At 37.8% G+C, this 27,382-nt stretch overlaps 1 protein-coding gene across 3 annotated transcripts in view; it reads left to right on the top strand.

The window, feature by feature from the left end:
* Positions 1-27,382, top strand: part of LOC129567997 (protein tiptop) — a 187,727-nt gene that overhangs the window by 89,087 nt on the left and 71,258 nt on the right. For all 3 annotated transcript variants that reach the window (XM_055445466.1, XM_055445467.1, XM_055445469.1), the window contains one exon: positions 11,218-11,392. In XM_055445466.1, coding sequence (XP_055301441.1) covers positions 11,335-11,392 — 58 coding nt within the window. In that variant the 5' untranslated portion in view covers positions 11,218-11,334. The remainder of the gene's footprint in view (positions 1-11,217; positions 11,393-27,382) is intronic.

Genomic DNA, 27,382 nt, shown 5'->3' with positions numbered 1-27,382 from the left:
CGCAAAAAGTAAAGGAAACTGAAAAATGTTATTGAAATTCTAGAAAAAAGTTATGGTATCCAAAGTAACGTATTTGTTTCTGCTCAGCTCTATTAGTCCTCCCGACTATCTATGTAAAGATACTATTTTGGAGCACTTCGCAGTAGCTTGTGGTATCTCTTTCACAGGCTCAAGCTTACAGCCATTATTATTTCGAGTCATTAGCGTAAATCAAAATGGTAAAAGCAAATTATTGTCCTTTCTCGGGCCCATGCAGCATGTTTTAGTTATAACACTACAACTAAAAATGGTCAACAACAACAGAAGGAGCATTGGCTGGCATAATATCTCTTGTGAAATTCATAGCTCATCTGGAAACATAGACTTTTGTACAGCATACATTACGAGGGCCACATTGAGATCGTTGGCCTCTAAAAGTTCTCTTCGTTTCATTTCAATTGCGAATATAACAGCTAACAAGGACAATAATAATAAAATATGTATGCTCCCTTTTCTACTCTCTTCCACTCTCTCTCTCTCTCTCCCTCCCTCGCGCTCACTCAAAACAGAACACAGTGGCTCGGCTCATTCAGTGACTTTATTGTGAGCTACATATCATTCACCGCGATTCACCATCATCACCACCGTTGCCGCAAGCCGTCACCACTTCTGCTGCCTTTATGTGCTGACTAGATTTGTTGCTTTCTTCCTTTCGAAAACTCAAAACGAACAGCGACACACGCTTCCAAAAACCATTTGAAATTATTTGCACATACATCATGCAAATATCTAGGCTCTAATCACAGTCATATTTCGTGTGTTATGCATGCATTTGTGGCATAACTGTTCTCCTCTGCTATCGCAAACACACACCGGAACGAAGTGAATTCTTGCATATTGCACAAAAATCGAATGCGAGCATTCTCTTCTTCCGCTGTGTGTGTCTGTGTGTGTGACGCGGAGCTTGCACCGTGCTAGCGACTAAATACCGTGCACACAGCACATCACAGGCACACACACATACTTTTTTGCGGCCACGGTGAAGGAGGAATTGTGTTTTGATAATTTATTTGATGTTCTCGCTGGCAAAACAAAAGACTTTTCGGAAAGCCAGTAGAATTTAATGCACACGTGGAACATCCATTTTTATCGCTCACCACTTGATGCGAAATTGCTTTTGAATAGTTTGCATTCGAAACCAATGCATCATCATACAAATACCACTCGTTTCAAATGGAATGAGTGCGTATGTGTGTTTGTGCTAGTAAAACCGTTGCCGTCATACCAGTGTTTGTTTGTCTTTAAACGGTTGGGCTCGAACGCGTCCAAATTTATGGTTTCATTTCGTGAAGAAACATTTTGGTTTTTAATGTAAATTCACATGGCATTTTAGATACATCAATTGCTTTCGTTAAACATTTATAGGGCTGCCGGTTGCATGAATGCGAGACACACACACACACACACAAAATGTTCCAGAGACAAATTTATTGGTTTGTCTATTTCAAGATTGGTGCGCTCTTAATCACGCATAACAATGGTAATATTACGATTTGAATTTAAACGGCATTTCACATATTTATGTGGTAATTAGAAATAGCGAACAGTATTACATGTGCTGTTAATAGCTTAACAACGCTTCCGTGGGAAATGGGCCATACGCAATCGAGGAGCCCTTTAAACATGTTAATCATTGTTTGATTTTGTGTGTTCAACTACAAATGCCACGATGAAATCCATTTTGCATAGAATTTATATACAAATAATTTATCAATCAAATTGAAGAAAATCACAGCAAACTCTTAATTTCAATTTTTTACGCGTTAGTTTTATCGATGAAAAATAATGAATCTTCTGCAAATTCGTTGCAAATGCATGGAAATTTCCATAACGAACATTATGAATATACAAATGCCTTGAAGAAATCAGAAATTAATGCAGTTCGTTGAAATCCCACTCGTGAGCTTCAAAGACAGTCAAAAAGGTGCATACAATTTTGTCTTAACGTGTGTGAGTATGTGTTTGTGTATGCAAGTGAGGCAGACTTGACGAGTGAAGCACGTAAACATACTCTCTTCTACAAAGCGCTTTGATCTTGATTACTCGGCAAAAGGAATAGTGAAGAATCAAAGCTTTTTCATGACAGCGCGCATAAATGCGTTTGGAATTTTCGTTGGCAGAATTTTTGACGCAAAGGCATTTCATTTAAATATTGACAAATTTCATGGAAATTTGTCTGAAAAATCTTCGGTAATTACTGCAACAGATTTTAAGACATTGTAAAAAGTTAAAAGAAGATATTTTCAAGTGATGGGTGCATTTTGAACTCATGATTTTAAATATTAAACGAAAAGACGTGGTAAAACGAATGAACATCCATTGTTATCGAATCGCTCGTATGCAAGAACGTAAATGTCACACTCACAATGTATAGGAAATTACATTTTTTCGTAGATCAGGATGATCCATTAAACAATGTGTCGCATATCAAAGGGTTAATGAGATATATATGGTTCCAGTGTGTGTATACGCTAAGAATGATAATGTCTATTTGAATGGTTTGTCCAGCTAAAAACCAAACTGGCTATTGGAATCTAACACTGTCAGATATGGGGAAAGGCAAGAAAAACTACGCATTACGCTTGAAATACAGCAATTCAACGCAATTATCATCCATAAAACGTAAGAAGCAAATAAACTTGTCACGCCCATTCGATCTATTCTGTTGTTCTAATATATGGATACAATCAGATGCCGGTTTTCTCGAGCAACTTTATTTTTTCTCCGCTTCTTCTCCGCATTATTCGATAAGGTTTTGATGGCATTTTACGAGCCAAAGATGTGGCCATTACGGATTTGGATGAAAATTTGATGAAAGCCGAATTCAAACGATCAGAAAAGAGACATGTTTAAAGTGGTAGTAAAATACGTAAATGCTCGTACACCGGCGCACATTGACAATGATGAGGTCGTACATTTACATTTACACATTCAGCTCATCAATCGATGCATACAACACAAACCGACTTATAACTTACAGTTAATGACCGTTATGGAATCGCTCAATGCTTTCGGACCGGGGCTTTTGTATACATGCATTAAACGGCACATATGGTCGATTTGTATTTAATAGTTGTAGTCACTGTTGACCTGAACATTCAAACGCACGCATATACACTCACTCACTCACACACACACATACGCTCTATTTCGGGGGCATTTAAGTGTGGTCATAAAGATTACGATTGAATCGATGCAGAAAACCAAATCGAACGAGAAAGGAGAATGAAATGCTCTGAACGAAGTGCGGGCGCGTGAATAGAAAAGTAAATGCTTCTTTTTTCCCGTTGGTGTAAAACCTTCAAAATAGGATGGAACTATAGGCGCTGCTTCACCATTTCATTTTATTCCATTTCGTGCCATATTCCTTGCGATGGATTAACCTGAATGGATGCATTACGCTATCTGATGAATTTTACATGCGTACTTCTATGAACACATCACAAAACCGCAAAATCAATAGAACTTGAATGGACGCATGTTTTGCGAGCCAACGATGCGAAATCTTTGAAATACTTAATGGTTTTGCACACTTCAGATCGATATCTTTGCCATGGCATCATGCGTTCAAATCGAATCAAACGAAATCGAAATTATTTTCGTCTTGGAACCGAAACTTGTTGGATGGTATAAAGTAACGGTTTTATGCGTGCGAAATACACGTCATTCGCTGACAAATCATTTACTTCTGAACTGCCCAGCAAGATTTTAATTTGAAAGGTTCACCCAAAACTGTATGCTACCTTTTTGCATTTCGTGCACGATGCCAATGAGATTTCGGTTCGATGGCATTGTGCGTCAGAAGTGATTAAACAAAAGGTATTTGCGTGCGTAAGCTCAACCAGTTTAGCTTATTTACCATCCGGTTGAAAATCCGCCGGAATAATAGATGAGGAGGTCCCATTTCGAGATTCGATCTAATCGATGTAAGGCATTTGATCGTCGATTTAAGTGAGCTTTTAACTCGATTTACATTCGAATCAGACAATTATTGGTGCCGAATCGGAGTAATCGGGTTTCGTTCATTCATTGAAATGTGTTGGCATAAACTTTGTTTACGTTCAAAATGCACAATAAAATGAAGAGAATTATACAAATGTCAAACTCGATCTAAAATGAACCGAATCGAATTCTTCTGACTGAGCACAGCGTCAAAGTTCAATACGAATGCATTTCCATTCACTGAGCTGAACCGTCCAGTTAAACTATTGCAATGGTTTCCATTGTTGGCATTATTAGCGAAAAATTCAACGTTCGAAAGAACGAAAAACCGATTTCAAACAATTCACAAGCATCTGACAGCATCAAAATTGCTGAAGAAAAAGGAGCGAAGAAAACATTAGCGGTTCATCGTCTGTACAGAGGACAGAGTGGTGAAACGCCATCAACATCAACAAAAATTGATATGGTTATTGACTTTTGTGTATTTTCGTATATCCCATTTAGTTGGTACGGTTTATATCACGGGTCTCTGGCTGTCGTTGGTGTGCAGCACTGTCTTCTGCTTTCTTTATGATAATGACGAAAGCATGTCTAGTTTATTTGATGAGGTTGTTTGATTTCATTGCTGGTCATAAATTTGACAGGCGAAATTGTTAGGCAAACGGTCGTTCGGTCGGTTGGTATGCCCGGCTGCAAGAACCACACATACACACAATTTTCGATTCTATTCCATTCCATCCGCATATATCCTTATCTCGATGTATATCCGCACATTCGTTTTTTTTCTCTGTTTTTAGGTTTCACTCTCTCTTTCTCTACTCCTCAACACTCGCCCCACATTGTTTTATTGCAGCTCATGCACACAAATATTGTGTTTTCTCTTCTTTTTCGCATTTCGTCTTCGTTTTCAGTTTTCACCGTAAATGTGTTTTCTTTCGCTATTCGCTCCGGTTTTCCACTCTCGGCCATTTCTTGTGTGCTCCCAACGTCGATGTGTCTGTAATGTTTATGGTTATTGTAATGTTTTCGTTTGTGCTTGTTTGGATAATTTTCCATGAGCTTTTTGTTTTTGCTGTTCGTCCTTCTTCTTCTTCTCCTCTTTTCTTGTGCTCGTTTCTGTTGCTACTTCAGTGGCTTCGATTTGTTTCGGTGCGATCTTCAAAAAAGCTTCGCGTGTGCCAAGAAAATAAATAAACAACCTAATTGAATGAGCTGTTGATAAGGCAGGACCGTATTGTCTTTTATGAAAACAAAATACAATTCCTTTGGAAATTATTATTGATATCAAAATTAATGGTTAATTGCAATCGATTTGCTTCACAAAATTAATGAAATCATCTGAACTCTGCGACCCAATGTTATGTGCTTTGAGTACAAAATGCAATTTCGCAATCTGCTCACTTTTTAAATTACTAACGAGAACCAAACTATTCGCTTGGTTTTAAAATCATATTTGCGTCGTAAACAGGCCTTAAATTCATTTGTTATTCCAACATTACATCATTATTCCATAAACAATGACAACCCGAAATTATTAGCTGCACAGTATTTACTTTTGGTGTTTTTTTGTTGTTGTCGATGTGGTTTTTGTACCATATAATGGCCCTATGGCTGAAAATAAAGGAAAGTTTCGGACTCATTACAGGGGCGAAATGGCATGGAAATCGGAAAATACGAAACAAACATCGAAACGCATAAACTGTATTTATGTTTCGTTCATTTCAGGCTCCAGTTCATAGATTTATGCGGCTGTTGCAAATTCGAAATTATAATATTGCTATTATTATTAATATTAATTATGAGCAAAAATGTGAAAATGATTTGTTACCCACAACGTTTAGGGACACACTCACACACTCACGTATGCTACGTAGTTAGCAATTTTTACACGGGCAACATGCACCGCACTCACCGAATAGGCGAGTTATCTCTGAATAATATATTTTCCAGCGTCAAATGGACAAAGTTTTGTGGTAGCAGAACAGAGATAGATAAAATCCGAGAGCGTAGAGCGGGCTTGGCACTTTCATTGCTGCAGACAAAACAACACAATCAATAATAACAAGCATTCATGTGTTCACGGAAATAGCTCTGCGGATTGTCATTGTTGCCGGTTATAATTTACAATTGGATTATTGATTAGTCGAACAAAACAACCGAGAATAGCTTTTCATTGACTTCGATCACTCTCTCTCTCTCTCTCTCTCTCAAAACTTCTATCATCATCCGTTCACGTTTGGCACATGTTCTCTCACTCACTCACTCACTCACTCGCTCAATTCAGTGGCGTATAACGTAAAATATACATCACATAGCGCATGCTAACCAATTCTCGACAGGTCTGCACAACTGCACAACTTTTCTTGGCATGAAAATTAAAATGTACAGAAATCGGAAGAGAAACAAACCAAATCAATCAATAGTCAATTTTCCATTGGAACAACACGACACACTGAATTCCTACGAAATGCACCTTCAACATCATCAATTAGGAATGAAGACGGAATTGACAGACGGTCCCACTTCACACTTAATTTTCCAACGAACACATGCACCAGCATCACCAGCAGTACCGTATTTCTTTCTTCGCTTCCCAACAGCATGCCGTTTGTGCCCATATTAAACGTACCTATTCAATATCAGACGGTTGTAAAATATTATGCGAACATTTGTCACAAACAAAATTCATATTCGCGCATTTTATTCTCGCTTTTGCACAAACGACGACGGTAGCAGCGAGACGGACTTCATATTCGTAACTTAAGCATAAATGAAAAGCAGGGCCGTTTGTCAAAAGAACACGTTATGTCATTCGTTGAGCAGAAATTCCGCATCGCCATCACACACATGCTGCATCTGTGTGTGTGTGTGCTGATTTGATAGATGAGTGCCGATACGGAGCATATTGCAGTTGTAGGAAGTTTTCAATCCGCTCTCGACGATACACACAAAAGGGTACAGTGCACAACACACAAGTTTATTTGTTCTGGAGAGTGTTTTTTTCTCTCTTTCTCTCTCTCTATCTCTCTCTTCCTCCCTCTCTCGCTCTCTGTGTGTTGCACATTCCTGTTCGGTTGGCAGTTGACATCCGTCTCGCCTTAACACAGTCTATGCTTGTGATATGAGAATTAGCTTGTGTCAAGTGTGTGAATGAAATTGTCGCATTACTGACAACCGAAACATTTAAAGTTTATTCGTACAATAGGTATATTGTGGTCTCTCATGCATTCTTTATCAATGACGCGGCAGCACAAACATCATCACCACCACCACTGCCGTCACCGCTGCTCCCGAATTCCGAATACAATTGCGAGAGCAATATGACTACTGATGTTTTATCGCCTCGTTCAAAGTCAATTCGCTTAATGCACACAATCCTATTATTTTATTGCCAACATTATTGTCACATAGATAAATTCATCACTTTGTTTCGCCAACAAATTGCAAATGCAGCTCTCTCGGAACAGCGTGGGCCTTCGAGGACGATCTCTCGCTCATATATGCCGAATGGCCATAACAAACAAACAAACGAACAGCATAAAAAAAGTGGACCGAAAATGGGACAATTTTCGATGTAGCATAAAATTTATGGGAAAATAACGAAACACATGGAACGGGCGCATGGAATTTTCGGTTGAGTCCGGACGTTTTGAATGGCCGTGAACATTGAACATACCACCACTAGATCATATCCGCGCACACCAAAATACCATAAATAATAATCTAATTGAATGTGAAAGCGAGTTTTGTGCACACGTGAATTGTTTGCTCGGCGCACATTTTATATATTCCATTTTCTGAGGACGGTGTGGCTGAAGTTGGTGTATTTTGCGTGCGTATAAGTGATTCAGCAACCTCCAGTTGCATGTCATTTCGATGAAATGCGATTGCACTCTCTCATGTGTATGTGTGTGGTTGTCTATGTGTGTGTTGCACAATTTTCCATTCCCGAAACGGAAATGAAGCAAATAAATTTTGCGCCATAATAATAATGATTGTTCTAAAATTTATTTAATGTCTTCCGGAATATATGAATCACTGAATACCACTATCTACTCGAAAATCACTTCCAAAGTATCAAGCGCATGGGGTTGAATTAGCCAAACCATCTCGAAATATACAAACCTTGAACATCCTATCATCGTTCAGCAGTTCAAGCGTTTTTTTGTTGTTGTTTTGTTGTTGCTTGTGATGAAGGTGGCACTGTCAACAGCTGGAAAATCATTCCCACCGAATGAATGTATTCCTTTTTTTGCTCAGCAGAGAGAGAGAGAGAGAGAGAGAGAGAGAAGCAAACAATGGTGACGATCGTAGTATAAGAACAAATCGCATTGCTTTAGCTAAAACATAGCAAACACAAATGATACCCACAAAACCGAGGAAAAAACAATGATTTTGGATGCCTTTGTATATTACAAAATGCCAAACAAATAGAATCGCGTCGAAATAATAAAGATAAAAAATGTATTTGGTTTTTCTTTGTCGTACCCACCCACACCTGAGCAAACGATTGCGGAGTTTGTGATATTGCTTAAATTAAATTAGAAATGATAAGCACCGTCCCAAGCTGTATACAGATAACAACAGAAGCGAAAGATGAAATTGTGGCAACGCAAACGATTTTTCGGTAAGACGTTGAAATTCAAATGAAAGAAGAAGCAGAAAAAAAATCGAAGCAAATATCAAATATACACGTATGCATTATTCAGCGGACGTGTGTACTACAGCGAGAAGTGGCTATGGAAAACATTTGAATATAAATTTAACCGGTAAACACTGTGGTTCGAGTGTAATCTGAAGAAAAAAGCCGTCGCAACCCGTCTCCAAGATTTCTTATTGTACCCAAAAATTAATCGAAGGGCACTCTTATTCTGATAATCAGAATCTGATTTTAAGGAAAATCATACTGTTGTAGGCAGTGAGATAGTATTCAAAAGGATAAAACAGTTAAAATTGGTGATTCTTATAATCAAAATATATTTTTGTTGTGAATTCAAATCGAGGGTTGACTTGTAAAATTTTGATAAGTTACAGCTGTGATCCCATCGAAATATAGAGGTGAAATATTGTTAATACGAATGGGTGTGAGTACCAGTATATATAAATTTCGTAAAATTCTGATAGACAAAGTCCAGAACACCGAATCAAAATAACAAATAAGTTCCGGAAAATATTTGTTAACACTTCGATATTGGATTTCATTTAATATTTTGGCGTTCAAACCGAGCATATCTCATTGAGATTGAATGATACAACTTACATACAACACGTTTTCGAGCAAATCTCGATGAAAAACAAATCGAAGTTTTGGTTTTCATTTTTTTTCTCGCTGCTTTGGAATTCAATCGATTGAAGCATCGCACACGCACGATCTCTAATCTATTCAGGATAAAACGAAATACAAATTGTGAAATCCTGTAGATTATCGTTATTCATAGTCGAACTCCGATGGATGTTCGGTCCAAAGTTTTCGATACAGTTTTTCTTTTTCCTCCATGTGTTCGTTTCACTTTCTTCACACTTGAAAAAAGTTTTGTTGATGTTCTCTATGATGTTAAACGTTATCAAGTTCATCAGAATTTCTCTTGTTATCGGTTGCAGTGACGAGTCCTATAGTTGAATTTTAGTTCGAAACCTTCGAAATTTACCCTTTTCCTTTTATAGCGCACGGGCTTTGCTCCTCGTTTGTTATGCATAAAACGTTCCCAGTCGGCTGTTTGTGCGAATATGTAGTGGATGCGCCTGACTCTCAACAACCTGTATGAACGCGTACAGTGCGAACGGTTGAACGGCAGCAAATAAAAAGTGAAAATATATGAAACCAGCGAGTGTTTGAATAGTAAAATAGTCAAACGTAAACGAGAAAAAAAGTAACTTGAAGCACAGAAGAAGAAGAAGAAGAAGAAGAGGAAAGAAAAACGAAGAAAATTGCATGAAATAAAGAGAAAAGGTTGCGATGTCTATTTTTAGGACGATTTGTTCTGGTATCATCTTCATGTTATTGCTGCCGTTGTTATTAAAAGTTAGAAGACATCGGATTTTATTTAGTGCTCTCCCTCTCTCCCCATCTCTCTGTTTCTCTCTTTCCCTTTTTAAATAGTTTCTATCTCCACCACTTACGTTATTCAAAAGGTGGAAGGTACACACTACACATCATCGACGTTTAACTTGATCAAAGTGGAATTTATATTTTTTTTGGTGAAATGTGCTGCATATTTTCCCATTTTATCGGTAATATACGGATGTGATATGAATTTGTGTTCCGTTAGCGCGATGGCTCTGCTGAATCAGCAGCAACATCCAGCAGCATATCGGCTCAGTGAAACCGTTTTCATTTCGGTGCGTTTTTATGCATGGAACATGTTGCCAGCGTCAAAGCGGTTGTTAATCTGATTTGATCGAAATCATACGTGTATCGGCTCTCTATCTGCCTACTGTATAGATGCTCAATTTATTCACAAATAAAAGTTTTTTTTCTGGTCTTAAATCGAACCAATATCACGTTACATGCTTATCACCGAATGTAAACAGGAAATTTATTTATTTACTACTTTCTACCGTGACCAAAGTGCTCGCATGTCTTTGGATTTTGTTTCCCTCATCTCGGTTCCGTTCGATCGAATGTCAACCAAACGACGACGACAAAACGGTTCACTTCAAATCGACTACTTGAAATTCAGAAACAAGTGTTTGAATTTAATTTGTCCATAAATAGTGTAACACACGGCAAGATCATGTCGGCTCAATATTATGAACCAACAACTACATTTCAGTTTAAAATTATGAGCGGTGCCACCGTATCCTCCCTCGTCTATCGGCATAGCATTGACAAGATTTTTTTTGCAGCTATATAAAAAGGGTTTACCTTGACTACGCCATTCATATATGTGTAATGTATATTCATTGCGGTGACATTTGTGGAATCGCCTCATTTTAAATGCATGAAGTAACAAAAAAATCGCCTATATTGCATGCAGGGCTTACTTTTTTCTCGGTAAACGGCAGTGACTTTCTTATCTACGCAATAAATTTGGAAATTATGATGCAAGTAGAGTTAATATCAGTGAACTTCATTGCAATCTCATTTGAATACATATAGCAAAAGCGAGTGATCTACATTTAGATTCATTTTTTTTCTATCAATATCTGACTATTTTTCTAAATATTTTCGAAACTCCATCAGAACATGTTCATTTCATTTAATAAAATTTTTCTTTCTTTTCCAATTCATTTCAGATTCGTACGAAAGAAGAAACATTTCGCACTTTTAACAACGTTTAGACAAAACAATTAATTCGGACTGAGCACCGATTGATTCAGTTTGAGGTTTCGGCACCATTTTATGTATCAATCATGCGGTCGAAACAACAGCCACGACCTTCTTATCGCTGGCTAAATAAAAATGAAAATGGTAAGTTGTTTTTTTTTCGATTGATCATTGAGTGTTGTTTCGAATTTCATAATTCTAATTAATTGGAATAAGAATTGATTCGATGACCAATCTTATTCGCCATATTATTCTGTTGTAATGCAGAAAGAGCATAGGAAATGAAAACTAAAAGAATTTTAAACCCTTTCAATGTAATGTATTTATTACCGTTATGCCGTTGTTCAATCAATTGCGATTGAATGACTTGTGTGATATCTTTATGGGATGGCTACAACAAAAATCGACTGTCTAACGAATCTAAATCGTGTTTTTTTAATGATAAATCCGTACACGGAAACATCTAAAGTAATCACAATAACTCAATAAATTATGAATATTTGTGGTGGTGTTGATTGGTCGCATTCCATCGTCAAGTCCAACGCATCGAATTGCGTTTCAATCATAATAATTATGAGTAGAGGAGACAGAATGACCACAAGCAGCGGACGACATGAATATGATCATCTGCGCCAGCGACCAATAATAATTTATCGAAATTGAAGCTTGAGCTAGAGAGATAGCAAGAGAAACGATCAAACATATGCATGCCCCTAACTGCGTAGGCATTTTCTTCATTTTTGTCTCCCCGATAACTTTAATGGTTATTTCATTTTCTTTGCGTATTCTCGTCATCCTTGTCATCATCGCTGTTGCGTTCACATTCTTCTTCGTTTTGAATGATGCATTTAAATTGTTCTATGTGTGATGATGATGAAGAAAAATAAACACACCGCTAAATCTTTGATTTTACTTAAGCAATACGCATAAGTTATGATTATTTGTTGGCCGTTTGTTTTACGTTCTCAGACTTCATTTTGAGTGTTGGATGCGAGGAGAGAGAGAAAGAGAGAGAAAGAGAGAGAGAGAGAGAGAGAGAGAGAGAGAGAGAAAATGGATTCTCGGTATACGCTCGCACACCTAATTGAATGTTTAATTTCTGGTTGTATCGATGCTTGCGGTGGCTTTTATGGCCATTCACGACATTTTCTTGGTCGATGCAGATCAATGAACGCGATACCAATAAAATGTATTGACGCTAAAATGTCAATTATTATAATTTCGTGTCTTTCTGATTCGTGTTTTGCGGCGAGCGCGAGCGCACTCTTGGGTTCGTGTGTGTGTGTGTGTGTGTGTGTGTACGGCCAGTTGAATGATCGCATGCAGTGCACGAATAACCGTCGTCAGTCATTTTGTTACTCTCTTCCATTTTAATCAAATCGCTGTGACAAGCGAGCGAGCGAAAAAAAGCACAACGTGCATTGAAACTTTTGCAATTTTAATTTTCTTCCATAAGGAGCCGAATGTATGAAATAGCTGCAAATAAAAATGACCAACATCTGAACATATTTCATTGGTGCGCGCGATCCGCTTCGCTCCGTTCAAGTTTGATTTCTTTTCGCCTTCTTCTGTTCGCTTAATGACAGGCCATTTATTAAGTTTTGTGTGGTGCGTGCGCGCACCCAATGACAGCACAAACACTGTAAAATAAACGTCCATTTCAAAAAGTCGAATTACCAGTCAAGTTATTGATTAACACATCTCTCTATGCACTAGGACATAGTGCGAATGAAGCATTCAATTCCGAAAACAGAAAAAAAGAAAGAAAAATACAAACGAAATACTTCGAAATAAAACGATATTTATTTGCACTTTTCAGTTAATTGATAATCGTCATATCCTGCTTGCATGACGTTCATACAAAACATAGCCGAACACAAATCAAGCGAATCAAGAAGTTGACTGAAAAAGTCCAAAGCAATGTGAACGTAAAAGGAACGTGAAGAGATGAAGAGAGATGGAGAGAGAGAAAGAAAAAAATCCGTCGCAGAAAAATGAGCATTTTTCTTCGTACACATAAACAGAGAGAGACGCAGGCACAAACGCAACTAAATCACCGTGCATTAATATTAACTTCCATAAGATGTTATAAATTAAATAAATTTATTCATTTTGCTCAAATTAAAAATAATAATAATAATAATCACCATAATTCTTAGCACCGTGGCCATTTTCATTGCCTGCATTGCTTTTCGGTTTGTTTTGCTGCTGCTGTTGCTTCTCTCTTCCTTCATTAGTTCAATGTTCAGTATCGTAACATCATCATCATTATTGCCATTATGATTTCTTTTTTGTGTTTGCTGTTGTTGTTTTTTTTTGTTTACTTATGCAGCAACGGACTATGTGTCCGTGCGACTGCATTCAGAGCAAACGAATGACTTTGGTATTTAATTTACTTCATTTTGCTCACAAAACTAATAAAATGCCATAAATGCGATGGCTGCTGCTGCAGTTGTTGTTGTTTTTGTTTTTGCCATTGCTATTGCAGTGAGAATGAGAAGAATCTCGGTAATAAACCTCCATCTAGTGCAGTGTAACCATTCAGAGCGGTCACTTCATGTGCTCTCTCACTTGTATGCACATTGCACACGTACCGTATTTTCTATGTCCGATTTGTTTGTGCACTCTTCGTTCTTTATTAGCTTTGCTGTAACAAGATGGACATGACGAAGACGTTTTTATTGTAAAAAAATGTCACAGAGTTATCGCTTTAATTTATTTGATTTCATGTGTTCAGTGTGTGATGATGGTGGTGATTGTGAGAGAGAACGTTCGTTTCATTCATTCATTTACTTATTCGTTATTTTTTTTTTTGCATGTTATTGACTTTTGTCCACTTTGTCGCATCCATCTTCGCCCATCATTATGAGCTGTTTCATTTCGACTGGTTGTGGTTATTGCGTTTTTTTCATTCCTGTTGCACGCACACAACGCACTTCATGACAGTCAATTACTGCACATATTTCTCATTTTGATTGGTGGCTGGTATGTAAATTGTGTGCTCCCGCTCAATTCTTGCCATTTTCTCACTCTCTCCAACTCTCGCTCGCTCAGTCGTTCAATCACATTCAGTTTTCCGTCTCGCCTCGTCTATGACCAGTTGAATTGATCAAACCATAACTAGCATATAAATTACTGTACTTTGACATTTTTATTTTCGCTCATTTTGTGAGGTCAGTATGATCATTCAATTCGGAATGCACAATTTATGCAGACACAAGAATCAAGACTCATTGCGTACGTTCGACGTTCACACGATTGGCATTCATACAATTGCATAAATCATTCATTTTGCATGGCTGACCCATCGATTGATCGTCGATAAATTTTCCTCTCCTTCGATCACCGCACAGACATTTACGCGAACTCACATCGCTGTTGTTGTTTTTTCGTTCATTTTTCGATCTTGTATTTTTGAATTGCTTTCGCATTCATTTTCACAATAATTGCACAATAACACAATAAAAGCCACACCAGAGACTGAAGGGGAAAAAAGAACAAATCATCTAACTAAATACAAATCATGGTGTAAGACAGACAGACATATTACACACCCAATTTGAACAATATTTAGCCACACAAGGAATGATGAAAAACAACATCGAATTTACATGAATGCAAAACATACCGACTCTGGGCCGGTACGAAGAAAAGCGTCGATGAGAACAAGAAAAAAGCACTATATAATTAAAAATGTATTTATAAATGCGGTCTAGATGTTATTTGATACGCCCGATTTGTACGGGCAAAATGCATAACATCAACGAAATTTTTTTTCTTCAAGCAATAACTCAGAAAACACTCCATGCCAGTTGTGCGACGACGACCGTCGTTCAAGTGTGTGAGTGCCGGCACATTAATTTCAGAAAGGAAAAAAGAATAAATTTGCTGTTCATTTTCATCGATATATTCTGTGTGCTCTTTGATTTGAATGTAATCCATTGGGATTGTTGTTACGTCTCTGAATTTTTTTGCATTTTTGGATGGAGTTGGAAAAGAATATGCAGTGGAAACAAAAAAAAAATTGTTGCGAACAGAATGAATGGCGACCGACTGAAAATAAACGAATCTAAATGAATATGAGCGATATGCATCGACAGTGAAATTTATTGCAATAAAATCGGTTTCTTTATTTCTTCGGAAATCGGCAACAACCGGCTTCACCCATTCTATTCTCGCCACGTGTACTTAGAAACATTTCGCGAGGGAGAGAGAGAGAGAGAACGAGAGAGACTGAAAAAATATGCTCATGCTTGCGCAAGGGAAAGTATAGAGTTAGGCAGCCAGAACAACAATAATGGCAGCAGAAAAATGAAAATGAAATATTATGCTTGATTTATATTACTTCATTTTCACTTTAACTCGCAAGACGTAACTTTGTATGCGGCAAGTAGGTCGTGTCGCGCTACACAAGAAGCACTGCTACGTTCATACATATTCGCATTGGCCCGACTTTCTGCACACACACACATTTGCCATCGTACACACGGTGTGTTTGCAACAGAAACAGAAACCGAGTGAAAAAAGCGTGTGCTCAAGTCCTGCATAAAAGTTAGGCGTTGAGCTACGAACTGAAATATATACATGCATCACACAGTCGATCATCTCTCGCTCTCTCATTCGGTGCACTAAAGTGCACAGACCGCCAGCAAGGTGGCAATGGAAATGTGCATGAAGAAAAATTGGCCCAACTTATTTATGAATGTTTCTTCGATTTCTTCTGTTTCGCTTTCCGGCGTTACTCATCTCTCTGTCCGATTCTGCCGCAGAAATGTTACACGAATTAGACGGTGGATGTTTGCAATAGGTTGGACCGATAAATTAAGCTTTATTATGCCTCACAACTCCGTTTCAGTCGAAATTAAAACGCGCCTCTGTCTCGATTGGTCAGCACAATTCCAACAACAATGAGAATTTCTCGTCGAGAAATCATTCATTCTGTCTACGTCCTTTATCAAGTCGCCTTCGATTTCGAGTGATTCGCAACAGCTTCGGATTGAATTTGTCTTCAAATCTATACATATTTGCGTGTAACTGAAATTCCGACCAATTGATTATTATTGTGTACATTAAGCATATTGATTGATCGATTACTGAACACTGATGCTTGTTAATTGGACTGTTAATTAACAACTTTCAGACCTCTATTCATTGTATCGTACGATTACTTCTAATTAGACTTAGCATTTAACTTCTCAAATAAACTGAAGAACATGCGAAAGAAGAAAAAATAGAGAATTTGTTGAACAAATTTAATACGCGTCGGTTTTTTTCGGCATGGAAAATAAAACGTTTCAAAAAATAAATATGCGAATAAACAATCTGTGAAATGACTGCGCCTCATTTCAAAATATTATTATCAATTAACGATATAAAAGAACCTGTTTGGCTGGGTCAATGTGCATGGAAAACGGAATAAAATCGTGACATTTGCATATTACATCGAAACGTTTTGGCTTTTGGTATCCTGTTCATGCGGTGCACATTGTTTTTATTTCTCTCTCTCACTCTGCATGTTTTTTCTTTTGCCATCATCAAGTTGAAAAAGGCTATTAATTAAGAGTCTGTCAAAGTCATATTTCACGCGGAATAATACTGATAAACTTGCATTAAAAGTCGAAGGGATTGTATCCATTTTAATTAATTTACAAAGGCCACGAATCGCATCACTCCTATCGCAATCGTTCTCGTTCACCGTTTGTGCGCATTTCCATTCTGGAAACAAATACTAGATTGAAAGCAAGGAAATAAAATCAGAGTGACAGCAGCAGCAACCGAAGATTGAATGAAATGAGGAGAGAAAAAAACACAAAGAAAAACGAGATTTGTTTGTGTATGCGTCAGTCGACGTCGTCAACCTTTGCAAGAAATGCATGTCACATACGTTACGTTACAGCGAACAAATGAAAAGATTGTGTGCTTTGTTTTTTTTTCAATCATCAAAACCACCGCATTGGCATACGCTGTTGTGTGTGATCGTCGAGATGTGGAAATGCTTTTGTTTTATTTTCCACTTGTTTCGTCGTTTTCGGAATTTCTTTCTTTTTCGTTTTTGAGCCAACAGATAAGGATGTCAACTTTCGACAGAGGTGGTGTGCGCGCCGATTTGAGTTTGATTTCATTTGTTTGTTCCCCCTTCGTTATTTTTACTGCTCTCAAATGGAATAAAATGAGATTGAAGGATGCTCATTTTTAGCAGTTTATCGAAGTCTATTTTCAACCTCTTCGACATGCCCATTCCATGTGTTTGAGTGATGTCCCGACACAGCAATGCACGAGCACAGCAACCGAAGCGTAGGCATGCCGAAGCTGAAGTGCATTGTTTTGAAAACTCACATGCAAACGCCGTACGTATACGCCTTAAACGTATGGCGTTCTTTTCTAATTTTGAACCAAAAATAAGTACAAATCTTCGGACGAGATGGATGGTGTGAGTGCAGCAGAGAAATTCAGATATTTGTTCTCTATTATTTTTCTCGGTTCACTCTATATCGATCTGATATGGACGAGTGCAGGCATCCAAGCCCATGTGAGTTAAAGTTTGTCCTGTGATGTTATGTCTAGATTTGGTTCGTTCAGTTGTGTGTTATTCTGTGTCTTTTTTTTGTCCATCGTACTCCCGATTACGTCCATAAGAATTGCTTGGCAACAAAAAGAAAGCCAAAACATTTATCGAATATTGAGTTTGTCGAGACAACGCTCCGAATTCACCGAGTCAAAAGAGACAGGGAGAGAGAAAAAGAGAGAGCGAGCGATATAGAGAGCAAAGAATCCACTGACATGTACAAAACGTCTAATGTCTATCCATCGACCGTTCGGCCGTCCAACTTGCATAGAAGATGGAACTTGGCAGAAAGACAATATGACATGAACAACCATCACCACACCGAGAGAGAGAGAGAGAGAGCAAAGAGAGTGAAGTCCATGAAACGACATGTACAAATTACAAATTCGTTACCGTCTCGTCCTCGTCCTCGACATCGTCGTCGTTGCCGCCGTTGTCGTCCTCATTCTCTTGGTGAATTTGTGCGTTTTTGTCTTGTTCGCTGTGTGATGGGAATGATTGTGTGAATTGTGAGAAATGTAGAAAGTGATGTGCTTGTCCTGTGATTTGACGGCATTAAAACGAATATAGACGGAAAATACTGCTATATAAATCGTTCGCACATACAAACACACATACACATACACATACATACACCAAGCATTCAAAGGATAGGGAAATTCTACTGCTGCACAATCAAATGACTCTCAACTTGCAAAAGCAGAAGGAAAAAAAGCACCGAATTGACAAAAACAACAATCGAAAAAGTTTTCAATGTGTGTAAGTATGTGACAAGAGTTGATCCGAAATGCACAGTGTGTGTTTGTATTTGTGTGTGACCATAGCTCACCATGGCTCTCATTCTTGGCTCTGTGTCCTTTTCCGAACCAACTCCAATTCTCCATGCAGAAATCGTCGTCATCGCCATCGTCTAAAGTACAGGAAAAATGGAATGACAATATTGCACACATTAAAACCGAGAAGCAACAGCAAAAGCATCCAAACCATTGCCCCCATTGCCATCACACCATTCATCGGATGATGCTGCTGGCAGTAGGTACTTAAATTTATTTTAAAGTAGTGCCATGTTTGTGTCGCTGTCCATCTGTCTTTCGCAACGTCACTTAAAAACAATAGAGAAGTTGAGAGACAAGAAGATATCCTCAATATATAAAAATTTGTCGTTTGTTGCTATCGCAGTCGTCAACAAACCAAACTCCATATCGAACACGAAATTCGGTATCGTGAAAATTTTGAGACAACAGCAACAAAAGCAGCAGCAGCAGCAGCAGCAAAAAATGTACGGCAAACACACACAGCAACAAATCGAGAAAAATATTTTAGAGCTCTGCTCTACTATCCACTTGTACGTTGTGTACAGCGTGCGCGTTTACTGTTTGCCGTTCAAAACATAGTATAAATGTTTTTCGGTAATTTCTACTCTGTTTCGCTTGATTATGGCTGTGTTTTATCGCAATACAAAAGACGACGTATATCACAATTCATTTGGACGGTAGTATCAGAACCAACAGTTCACTGTACACACAACTTAACGCATGGAAATTCGCACAAAACCATTCTCAACAAACATTAAATCACTCAATACGGTATTTGGTGCACGCGAGATGCATTGAGTGCAAGTCGAGTTATTTGTCTACTTGATTGCATTCTTTTCTCGTTCCCGAATAATTGTATCGGACGGATGAAGAAATATTAGATGGAAGATTGAAATGAACTCCTTGCTCTAGGACACAGAGAAATATTGTCAGTCACAATTTGCCTTAAACCAAAAAAATAACATTCTTCTAAATATATCAAGTCCATACTTGCTATCTATCAGTTTGCTCAGAATGTTTGAAAAATTCATCAATCGGAGTTTTTCCTCCCTTAAATCTACTGGAACGATGGACGGGCAACGAATTATAAAGACAGTTTTCTATAGCATACATCGTTTGCAAAGTTCGATTGGACAATTTCAAGAAGAAATTAACAATTACCAGAAGTTGAACGAACAAAATATACATGTGAAATATAACGATGCCTGGAATACAACAGAAATTCTTATTATCATGTACGTATGTCTTATGAATACATACTTATGTATGTGTTGAGATGTACAGCAATCGTAATTCGGCTACCGAAAAGGATTCGAAAATTGGAAACCTCTCGTGATCAAATTCACGATCTGCATGGAGATTTTATAAAGATGGAAAAAAAATACATCAAAATCGTATGTAATGTATTCAATCGGTCGAGAACAATAGAAAGCTGAACACAACCATATTGGCATATAAAGACACACACACACACTCTCTTTGCCCCCCGAAAAACGTTTATCCACATACTTCCATTAACCGAATGGTGTGCACACTTTAGTGACAAAACTTTTGCGTTTCGAAATAAAAGCCGGAACAAATTTTTCGGAATGATTGAGATGAACGATAGAGAGTGGAGAAGAAGCTTGCAACATGTCGTAAAAAACAATGGAAACCAATAAGAATAGAAAGGATAGCTCGAGAATTTAGAATTTGCTCTATGTGTCGGACGTTTAAAATGCAATCGTACAAGATATGCATTCAAATGATTGCCATAATACGCACAAAACGAGGCGAACCTGCAAAAACGAAAAGCTTACTAGTTTTGCTTCGGGAATGAGAGAGAGAGAGTCAGAGACAAGTTTTCGATTAAATTCTCAGTCTTTTGCTCCATTCTACACACATTATGTTTGCCACATGACGTCGCATTGTGAAAATGAAGAAATCGCATATGTTCAAACTTCATGGACAATTTTAAGCGTTTGCCCATCGAAAATATTGCATACGAATTGAGAGAAGTTAAGTGTCTACCAGTCGATCCTCTCGACTATTTGTATGTGTGATTATGGCCGCTGTCGGCACAATTTAAAAGATTCGGTCGATTTTTAATAAGTTCTCACATGTCGTTTCGACGAACATGCACATACACATTGTCAGACATTCCCTCAGAAATTCGCTTTATTTACAGAAACTTTATTGGCAACACATAAGTGAATATTTTATTCCAACGAAAGAAAAAAAAACGGATTCCAATTCATCATTAGTTGTAGTTTGAGTGTGAATCATTTCCATTCAATGAATTTTCCCCAGTAAATTTCTTTTCTGACATTTACGAATTCGGATTGAAATGTTTAAATGGCCTTTTCAATGATGACGCCTTAAATAGGAAGACTGACAAGACACACACATAAAAAGTGGAATTTCAAAAGAAAGAGAAAATTAGAGAAAATCAACGCGTTCGAATGATAGTTTGTCTAATGCAGAGATTTCTAATAATACGAAATCCGTCTATCTAATGAATGCATTCTGCACTCGAGCATTTCCGAATTGGAAAAAAAGAAAGAAAGGGAAAAAACGGAATAAAATCATCTGCTCGCCGATGTCATGTGCAATCTCAATATTTTAATAATTGATTTGTTTGGATAAGAGTAATAATAATTCAGCGGCACAAGATAAAGTTATTTCCATCTCAAATGGAATTCCAGAAATGAACAAAATTGCAAGTGATTATTTCAATCAGCAATATTGAGAAAGAACGAACGAACTAAACTGAATGACGGGGAGTGTGTGCGGAGAGACGAGAACAATAAGTTGATATAAATATAAAAGCGTTTGCCGCTGAGTTCCGTTCCAAAAATATCGACATCGGACGATGGTGATGATGACGGATACGTCAGCAGCACATACGCAGATAATAGACGGTCACACGAAAACATAACGAAAAGTGTCTATAAATCAAATAAATGATGGGCTATTAATAAGAGAAATATTTTAATTTACTTTAACATCACGAATATATCAACACTTCGTTCACATTTAGTTGTGGATGTGCGGTGTGCGCTCTCTGTGTTTGTCCATCACACATCAACGCTATGTGTCGATCTCCTCCGGCATGCAGGAAGAAAGCCGTTTGTGTATGTTTTCCTGTGGTAGCCGTGAGGAAGCATTGTCTTGTATCGATGTGTTGGCACTGGCCCCGGTGTGTGTGTGTGTGTTTGTATACACAATTCGATATAGCAGCAAACTATTTGCTTGGAAATAAATCATATGCCCAACACATGCATAGTTACACTTATTTAATGCTGATGATGCCCCGGTGATGACGATTGAAACGAACGAACAAACGGACGAGCGGACGGACGAACATGACCAGCGTTAGTACGTTTGCAAATGATGATGATTACGATGTGATGATGATATAATATAAATCTTAAATATGTATAAACGTGTGCGCTAAAATCTCTCACTATTATATACAAAGTCCATAATCAATCTACTCAAGCCTCAAACTCCCATTCTCGGTGACCGTTTCTCCTCTTTTGATACATTCTCCATATGCGGCATTATAATTTTCTCTCTATCGACTGAGACGGGATAGAGAGAGAGAGAGAGAGTGAGAGAGAGAACGTGCCATGGCATTCCACATTTGTTGGCCCCGCAGGTCTAAATCGCTAGATTTGTATTGATTCTCGATTGTTAACCCGACTCACATCGCTACATCGAACGGGATGCTTTTGCACTGTATAGACAGTGTGCAACGTCCACCCGTAAACGTCTCTAATGCTGTTCGTTATGTTCGACATATTTTAGTTTAACAAATATGAAATCCATTTTGCTACATTGCAAACTCAAATCTACGCTGACAGGGGGAGCGAAAAACGACATTTCTTCATGTCGCAACATCAATAACAGCGCAATATTAGAGAATATTTTTACGTTCAAAACTTTCGATATATATATGTGTGTGTTGTTTCTTTTTCTCGTTCATATTTTAGCAGAAGTTTTCCATCTCCATGGAAAACAAAGAAAAAAGGAACAGAGAGATTAAAAAGAAACGAATCCATACGAAAGACGAAAGACAAAAGCAGAATTTTGGCTGATGAAATTTTTTTTCTCATTTTCGAAAACTAAAATAAAATTGCAAAAGAAAGTTAAAAGGAATGAAGCAATCTTATTCTCTCTCTCTCTCTCTCTCTCTCTCTCTCTCTCTCTCTCTCTCTCTCATCCCGCATACGGCTACTTGGCCGTCAGCATGTATTGTATGTGTGTATGTGTGTATGTGTGTAGAGAAAATAACACTTTGTTTGTTTGCGAACGGTAGCGAATATTGACTCAGGCCCAGAACTAAACGAATGCTATGAGTTAAGATCCATAGATATACACACATTCGTATACAGTCTGGTCCATGTGCACCGTCAACTAGATTCGAACTGCGAAACACATCAAACTTCAAGTTGGCGAGAAGAGATGTGAGAAATCAAAAGATATAAATGAAACGTTATTTATTTTGACATTGACGAAATGCGATGTCCAGTGTGAATTCATCATTTTTCTTCTGCCACTGATGGGGATGGGAAAGTGCACGTGGGGGTTACTGTTATAAATCACCGGATAACAACCATTTTTCGTACCGGTATCAGAGGTGGTCAAATACGAATTTTCTAGGAATGAATGCCAAAATGAGAAAAAATGAAAGCTATTTAGCCAAGATCTTGGATTTTACTCCGAAAAAAATGAAATAAAATCAAAGCAAGTCAGTAAACATGTTCGCATACAAAGGAGAATCAACTTGAAATCGGCGGGAATATTCGGATTTGGTCACCTTAAAACCAAACCGGATTCCCATTGTTCGGTAAGACTTAAAATGGAATGCTACGGTCCATCGAGAAAACACATCGTCTTTTCCTACTTCATCATCATCGTCATGGAAAATCATCATTTTTCGGTACATCAGACAGTTGGAGCTCATAGTATATGAGTGCGCGCATTGCTGTTCGTCAATGTCTAGCATATTCCTCATTCTTTGCTTCACGTTTCTGTGTATTTTCCACTCGTCATCCGACGACGTATTCTCTCATTGTTGTTATTGTTGTTGTTGTTTTAACTGCTGCTCTTGTGTCACTTTTTTTTACTTCTCTTCTTTTCCTTTTCTTTCTGGCTTTTTGGATTGCTCTATAGCTCAAACTACAGTCGCCACATCACTGTTGCTGCTCACGAATGTCAGTAAAATGTAACATCCAGATTACTACATGACTATCAAGAAAATTCCCCCGTATATATGAACACCCCGTCCGTACACACATAAATGTGCGAAAATACGAGAGCTGCTTTATAGATTTTATAATGCACACACACAGAGAGAGAGAGAGAGAGAGAGAGAGAGAGAGAGAGAGCGAGACAGGGAGAGAGACCAAATGAAAATGAAAATGAAAAGAAAACAAAAACGGAATTGTGTATTCGAACTTTTAGTACTAGTCACTCACCGTAATAAGTGTATGTTTACGTTTATACATATATCTAAAATATATATATAGAGAGAGAGAGAGAGAGAACGAATATAGAATTTATGGTGTGCACAACACACAGCAACGATAGGAAACGAAGAACGAACGGTAAAGTGAAAAGAGCGCTGAAGAAGAATGAGTTCTATGATGTTATTTTGTGATGGACAGTCATGATTTTCCTACAATGTTGATGTGCTTCGTCGGAGATGTATGGCTTGGGCGAAGTATTGGTGTAAAGAACTAACGACATTGCACATATACACAGTGCTGACGCACCTTCTGAACTTCTGATAACGGTGGCCCATCGGAATATATAGCAACATGAAACACATATAGATACATAAATATAATTTTTTTTTATTAGTCGCGCTTATGGATTTGCAATTTCATTCGAGAGCGTGTAAGCAAAAGTATAGTAGAATGTACACACAGATGACGACGACAGTTTATCTTTGCTCATCTTTCCAGTGTCCATCGCCTGGCTGTCAAATGTGATACTTTCTCGACCGACCGAACGATTTTCTGCATATATAACTCAGAGAGGCACCATCATTTGCCAACAATTTTAAACGTGCCATTTCTCATAGTCAATCGCACTTATACTCTCTCACACTCACATATCATTTTCATGGACGATCACCGTTCATCTGTTCCTCAATGTATATGTATTTGTTGGATTGTTGTTGTTCTTCTCTCAATCATGCTCAATGCTGGATACGTTATAGCGTCTTTCGTTAAACTTTCATCCAATTTTCTCTTTTTGCATGTCTAAACGAATTCATCATCATTTTTCCTTCAACTTTAAAATTTTCGTCTATTTTTGTATATGAATCCGGCCCTCCGTTACCCATACCCCACAACCATTCGCTTTTCGTCTCAACCCAAACCAGAACCGAACGGAATGGCATGACAAAACTATGGTATGATTATGGTGTAGAGTGAAGTGCAACGACGAATCAGTTATTGTTGGTAGCAAAGTGTAGAGCATCTACATAGCTAGAAGATGAATGTGACAATGACAATGATGAAAATCTACGACGTTGACACAAATAGGAATGGCAATAATAATAATAATAATAATGGGAAAGTGAGAGCAGCAGGAGCATCAGTGGCTGGATCTCGTTAGGTAGCTGTATGTGCAATCTCAGTTTGCCAACGCAAACGAATAAGTAACCTATCATATCCCGTATTATTTTAAAGTTGCCTGTATATGTTACAACATTGTGGAACGAACGAACGACTGAAGGAAAAATTCGTTGTGCAATCATGACGATAGGTTTTTGTTCTTTTCGTGACACGTTGAACTCAAGCATCAGCGCTTTTCCGACTAAAAGGATTTATTTTTAAAATTCATCGCTTTATTTGAGATAGATGGATAGATACACACTCACATATATATATATCTCTCTATGCAATATGTATAATTGTACGATTATAATTTACTGTGAGCTTACTTAGTTCCAGTTGGATGTGTTTGTCGATAAAACCGATGGATTTATTTTGAAAACTATTTCTTGGCAGATTATTAATATTTATGACACACGAATGACGGAATTGACAGATTATAAGAACAAAAGTAATGCAAAACTATAATTTGTGGTGGCTTCAGTTATTGCATATTGTGAATATATATATATAACAAAAATGTCTTTAATGCTGGACAGAGTGCGGGCATAAGCGCACACACCACTGCTCGTATTCATTTAATCGAGTGAATGACAGTCTCTATTTCGGATGCTTTTCTTCTCTTCATTGCACACATCGATCCAGTTCCGATCACCGCAATTGGACTCTTTTTTTTAAATCATTTGTCATCGCAGTGCACAGGCACACACACACAGCCCGTTAATAAATTATTTCCAAATAATTTAATTTTTCGACCATTATAGCAATTAGTAACGGATCGATAGAGGATTGTTTCGGTCATAGTTTGCTGATGAACATGAAAACGTGCAACTGTCTGTGAGATTGAGTCAAACAGTCGCTTACAAAGTCGAAGTAATAAGATTTTGGGCAATTTGGAATCTGATTTTGTGGTAGAGAGAGAGAGAGAGATGTGAGATATGTTGTTGATTTGCATCTTTGCCAATGTGTTTTTCTGACATCCACCCAGAGCGGCCCAGTTGTATTTACTTCAGATTGACTCGTAACCAATGTCATCGAAAGATATAATCAATTCACTCTCTGTTTCTGTCTCTCTCTTTCCATCCCTCACTTCGTCTACCGACTTACTGGTAAAAAAAAGTAAATTAAAAGAAAACTGATTACAGTGTATCGGACAATCGAAATGGGTTCATTCGACCATTGTTCACGATTACATTCGATATTTGCTTTGATACATGTATAAAATGTCTATATCTGAATGCTGCATGTTAACTGTCTGTGTACAAACCCCTTTTTTGGAATGGTCACTTCTAGCGAAATCATGTTACTTGATTTCGAACACACAACTCACTGCAATGCATTCGAGTATAATTGCTTAACAATAAGTTCCATAAATTCCCAACAATCGTCATTTCGTTAAGATTTCACCCTTCGGATACACACACACACATACTCGCTCTAGAATGAAATGCTTGATTTGCTTATACGAACTTATTCAATTCAACGTAATGACTACAATGCATCAATACTTTGTGTATTGATTTACGACAAGGGATGAACGTTGGGATAAATAAATGGCAGCCAAATCAAATGTAGCAATTCGATATTGGTGTGGTGTGCTGTGCTGTGTGCAAAAACCCCTTCGCAATCAGAATCACGTCAGAATTTATGTATCTCAATGTGAACATGCGTCCATCATATTTGCACAAGTTTTCCATACTTGACATTCGACTACAATTCTCTATACACCATTGCTTAAGAGATCCACGCTGCAACAGAGTGATGGGTAAAATGGGAAAATGGTCAAGTATATATATATAAAATATCTAGATAGCATACCACACAGTTGCACAGGTAAATTGCTCTCTGACGAACGAATTTCAAATCAATGGGGGAAAGCGAATCACTACGAACCAAGAAAAAAAAGACAATCCAACGAACGAAGAAATCTTTGAGCGAAAAGAACAAATCATGTCATCTCATGGACGGAAAACTTCTATACAAGAAACATTATTTATATAGAGCTCAGAGAACGAGCGAGTTCGCGTCCGAAGCGAATGTACCATAAAAATACGAATTTTTCTTGCTCTTGCTCAAATCGATGACGAACAAATAAAAACGAATGACACGAACCAGATAAAAACAGAAGGGAAAAAAACAATAACAC

The sequence above is a fragment of the Sitodiplosis mosellana genome, unplaced genomic scaffold (assembly GCF_009176505.1).
Source record: "Sitodiplosis mosellana isolate CC-2019 unplaced genomic scaffold, AAFC_SMos_1.0 Smas_scaffold_14, whole genome shotgun sequence".
NCBI classification, from domain to species: domain Eukaryota; kingdom Metazoa; phylum Arthropoda; class Insecta; order Diptera; family Cecidomyiidae; genus Sitodiplosis; species Sitodiplosis mosellana.
Note: the sequence above shows the minus strand (reverse complement) of the source record. Positions and strands in the feature narration are given on the sequence as shown.